Here is a 5,202-nt window from a genome sequence, read left to right on the forward strand (position 1 = left end):
ATGTTTTTTGTTTTTTTGCTGGAGTGGGGCTATCAGTATGTTAGCTGCAGTGCAGTGCGTTTTTGACGCGTTTTGCGTTTCCTGACCGTACAAAATGTGATATGCAGTATTTTTCTGTCGTAACCTGAACGGACTGCGCACGTGAGAACTGTAGCCCATAAAACACATAGGGATACATTGGGATGCATTTTTAGTGCAGGAGCGTACGGATCAGGTCAGCACAGAAAACGGACGTCGTGTGAACAGGCCCGAAGGCCTTGTTCACACCAAATGCCGAGCAGATCCGGTCAGGTTTCTGCACACGCACGCTAGTCTTTTAGATGCGTTTTTGACGTGTTTTTGGCTAAAAAAACACAATTTTTTTTTTTACGTTTAAAATGGGCTTTCAGTGCATTCCAGGCATTTGCATGCGTTTTTGGTGCATTTGCAGATCCAGAGCAGGTAAAATAGGGCCTGCTGCAGTTTTTTTCACCTGATCTGGACCTGCTCTGGAACTGCACGCTGCGATGCGAACTGGAGCAAAAAATACCATTGGACGCAGTTTTGATCCGGTCTGCAACTGATCTGCTCTGCACCTGCTCTGCGCTTGGTGTGAACAAGGCCTATCAGGGAGAGATGTAGACAGTTTACAGTGGACAATGCTGCCATCCAGTGGCAGCAGAAGAGAAGGCACCCAGCAATGTGTCACAATGCGGCCCGGTGTAGCTGGAGACTTAACTGGCTTGGTTCCATTGAGTCTCTTGCTGCATTTGGAGAAAGCGAGCTGTCACATCCTGGCACAAGCCCTTCCGTAAATACCACACGGGATCCCCTTTCATTTCCCAGTGGAAGTGATTGTGGCTATTCTCGGCATTGCCAGCTGTTGCCATCTGAATCCGGATAACCCCAGCTGACTGAGATATGATGATAAAACTGCAGGACACTGACCACCGTCATCGCTGTAAGAATCAACCTTCTCCAACTACATATCCCGGCCTGCTTTGCTGGGACTTCAGAGACATCTGAATAGTAATGGAGGTAAAATGAATAGTTAGCTGAGATGGGAGAAATAAATCCTCAGGGTCAGAGATTATATATATATATAGCAGCAAGTGTAGCAAACATTTCTCCAGATCTTTACATTCGTCTGTTCTGTGGAGTTCGGTCATTCCCGGGGCAAGCTTCCTAAGTGTAGGAGCACATGGACAACTTTTATAGCTCAATCATGCTACCTAAATCACTAGCGACTAATCCTTTAAAGTGTATGTAAACCCTAAACCTTTACTTCTCTTATTTGCTCCCTTTTTGTCTGTTAAATACACCAATAAAAGTGTTTTGTTGTATTTGTTTGATAAGCGCAAAAAAAACTATTGATCCGGCCAGAAAGCTTGTGAGCCGATAACTTCCTGTGCTCTCTGCTATGCACAAGGAAGGGTTATGGAGATGAGGAGGGGGAGGATATGTGAAGGAGGGGTTATGGAGATGGAGGAGGAGGGTCTGTATAGAAGAAGAGGGGTTATGGAGGTGAGGCAGTGGTAAGAGATGTGAAGGAGGGGTGATGCAGATATCTGGATGAGCAAAAGGGGAGAAGGTGTGGAGAATAGGGGATATAGAGATCATGAGGGGTTATGAGGGGGAGGCGGTGGGAAGAGATGTGGAGAAAGGGTTATACAGATGAATAGAGGTTGTGGAGATAAGGAAGAGGGGAGGAGAAGTAGAGAAGAAGGAGTTATAAAGATGAGGCGGTGGGAGGAGACATGGAGGAAGAGTTATAGAGATAAGGAGAAGGGGCTATAGAGATAATGAAGGGCGATGGAGATGAGAAGGTGGGAGGACATGTGGAGAAGGGGTTATAGAGATGAAGAGAGGTTATAGAGATGAGGAAGAGGGGAGGAAGTGTAGAGAAGGGGATTATAGGGATGAGTAGGGTTTATGGAGATGAGGAGGTGGGGCGAGACATTGGGGAGGCATTATGGAGAGGAGGAAGAGGTGCTATAGAGATGACGAGGGGTGATGGAGATGAGGAGGCGGGAGGAGATATGGAGAAGGGGTTACAGAGATAGAGAGGTTACGGAGATGAGGAAGAGGGGAGGACATGTAAAGAAGGGAGGAAGAGTTATTTTAAATTTTTTAAGCCCGCAGTGCATACAAAAGGAACACCCAAAGTGATCAAAAAATTGCATGTGAAACACACAACAAAAAAGTGCACAAGGGTGTGTCTAACTGGTCCATCTCCTGAAGAGATAGGGCCCTTCCCTGAACCCACGGGGAGCAAGGCTCCTGATAAGGGCAAGGTACTCGTGCCCATCCGGCCAAAACCAGACAGACCCATTGCTCATTGCCAGCTGAAGCCAGCCACCCAGTACTAGGTTGGGGGCCTCTCCTGAAGAGACCCCCTGGTTCAGAGGAGGAAGGAACCTGATGGCCGCACTTCCTCCCCCTAGACTTCAGAGTAGCCCTGAAGACCCACACCTTCTATCCAGTAGAGTGCGAAATACACACATAAAAAAGTGACGGTGCACATACAGTGGAGAAAAAATTAAGAATTCCCAATGTGCAATACAATGGCTAGGCCTTGTGGCCCGGTATAAATATTATCCCCGGATTAAGCCAAAAGGCCTAGCTGAAGAGGTGAGGTGCAGAAAAAAGCAATAGGTGGTGTGGCCAATATGCCATACACACTAGTGGAGTCCCAACCCATAAGTGCTACTTAGGCACCCCAGAAAGCCACTTACAGGAGGAGCTTGACACTGCAGTCTCTCTGCTTTCCTAGCCCATGACCAGACCAGGTAGTCCCATTTAAATCAATAGGCACTGGGCCCCACCAGATCCTAGACAGAAGGGCGACTCCACTCTTACGTGAGTGGACCCTACTTTCCGTTTCCTTCCCACGACCAGGACCCTCATCATCCCAGCCAGGGAACTCTGCAGCCAGCCATTTCCACCAAAGGCCAGAACGGAACACATTTACCCTCCTGAACACTGATAAGAACAGATACTACATTTGATCTTGGCCTAAAGGCGGAGAGTTATAGGGAGGAGAAAGAGGGGCTATAGAGCGTGGGGGTAACGGAGATGGTGGGGGGATGAGACAAGGGGGAGGAGTTACAGAGAGGAGGAAGAGGGGCTATAGAAATGGCAAGGGGTGGTGGAAATGAGGAGGTGGGATATCTGAAGAAGGGGTTATAGAGATGAAGAGAGGTTATGGAGATGAGAAAGTGGGGAGGAGATGTAGAGAATGGGTTATAGAGATGAGGAGGAGGGCTACAAAGATGGGGGGTGATGGACATGGGGAGGTTGGAGGAGATGTGAAGAAAAAGCTATAGAGATGATGAGGGGTGATGGAGATGAGGAAGAGGGGCTATAAAGATGAAGGGTGATGGAGATGAGGAAGTGGGAGATGTGGAGAAGGGGTTAAAGACATGAGGGGTTAAGTAGATGAGGAGATGTGGAGGAGGGGTTATGGAAATGAGGAGGGGTCTGTATTCTTTCTAACCCAGTACAAATAAAGTAGGCAGGGCTGACACCGCATGCTCAAGAATTCAGAGCTGTGTTGTCATGTCACAGAGGATGTAGGAGCATGGTATATTTCTTTACATGCAGCATCTTTAATTGCAAGGATTAACTGCTCGCTTGTGTCTAGGTTGGAAAAAAAAAAAGTTATATTCACCTGAAGCTCCGAGTCGGCTTTTTCCTAGCCCGGTGCTTCTAGAGTCTCTCCCCCTACTCAGCAGGTCCAATAAATCATCAACGTCTATACACAGTGTACAGATATGAGGACGCTGAGGAAGATTCCAATGCTGCTGTGGAGGAGGAGACAGGCTGGAGGGAGCACTGTGACAGCTTCGGGTGAGTATATCCCTGTTATTTTTGCCCCTAGACACAATTGAGCACTTAACCCTTGCAGTGCGAGGGTAGCCCTCCCTACAAGGATTAATAAAACAATTTCTGGAGTTCTTCTTTCATCCATTAAAGGCACTGCAAGTACAGAAAAATACCCGCTGCTTTGCCGGGAATGCTCTCAGCATCTTATTTCCTTTTGCGGGCTGACAACACTCAGCATTTTTGTGGACTGAATGGTGTCAGCCCTGCCCAGCTGTCTCTGGCTAAACTAGTGAATCCCTCCCACTATCCTCATCCCCACAGCATAGAAGCAAAATATCCTGCAGATCAAGATAAGAACTGGGAGGGCTAAATACGCTCCTTGAGATAAACAAGGAAGTGTGCAGAGGACACAAGACAGCTCCGCTTGTATAAGCTGCCGGCTCGTGTAACCCCCTCCCTCCGCGGCCCCCCTCCCGTTGTCACGCTGGTCCCGGGCTCCGCTGTGCCCGGTGCGAGCCCGGGACAAGCATTGTGTTTCTCTGATGGGATCAGAAGGAGGTCAGTACACGATCTCTGCTTCATCAGCTTCTTCAGGGGGGTCCTAGGTGACATTAGGGGTCTTGGAGACCCCTAATGTCTCCATAAAGATGACCTGTCACTTCTTTTGCTATCACATAAGAGGATTTCTTAGCCCCCTATCTGATAACAATAAAGTTAAGTGGGGAAAAAAAAATAGGAAAAAAAATTAGTTTCCCCCCAAAAAATTGAAGTTACACATAAAAAAGAATTAAAAAAAAAAATTTCCCACCCATACACGCATGCAAACATGCGTCAGGGGCGCATGCCTGCGAAATATAGTAAAAAATAAAACCCCCAGTGGTGATTAAATACCACCAAAAGAAAGTTCTATCTGTCCCCAAAAAATGGTATATAATCAGTTTCAGTACAGCGTTGCATGACGGAATAAAAGTACCGCAGCGCTGAATACTGAAAAATGGCCGGGACAGGATGGGGGTCTAAACACCTGGTCAGCAAGTGGTTAAAATGCCCGGAGTTTTTCTTTAAACTATTAAAAAACACATGTATATTAATTTTATTGGCTAACAAAAAGAGATCTGTTGTATTGTTAAGTCCTAATAATGATGGTGTCGTTGTGTCTAGGTGTGTGGAGAGAAGGCCGGATATCTGCTGTCATTTCACTCACAACAACTGACGAGATAAAGACGTTCAGCAATAAAATGAACCACCAGAAACGTTCTGACAGCCGGACTCCTGGTAATTAGAGATCAGTCACTGTTTGTACATTTCTAAGCAACTATAACTAAGCATATAAAACCGTTAATGAATGGATAATTAAGGCCCGATTCACATCTAAACATAAACGGATCCAGGCAATTA

General features: G+C 46.8%; 1 protein-coding gene across 1 annotated transcript in view; it reads left to right on the forward strand.

The window, feature by feature from the left end:
* Window positions 1-903: 903 nt before the first annotated feature.
* LOC108795010 (NACHT, LRR and PYD domains-containing protein 3-like) overlaps window positions 904-5,202 on the forward strand; it is a 61,890-nt gene continuing 57,591 nt past the window's right edge. The window contains exons 1-2 of the mRNA XM_018566176.1: window positions 904-940; window positions 4,966-5,079. Coding sequence (XP_018421678.1) covers window positions 904-940; window positions 4,966-5,079 — 151 coding nt within the window. The remainder of the gene's footprint in view (window positions 941-4,965; window positions 5,080-5,202) is intronic.

This window comes from Nanorana parkeri, unplaced genomic scaffold (assembly GCF_000935625.1).
Source record: "Nanorana parkeri isolate BGI_ZX_2015 unplaced genomic scaffold, ASM93562v1 scaffold923, whole genome shotgun sequence".
Taxonomy (NCBI): domain Eukaryota; kingdom Metazoa; phylum Chordata; class Amphibia; order Anura; family Dicroglossidae; genus Nanorana; species Nanorana parkeri.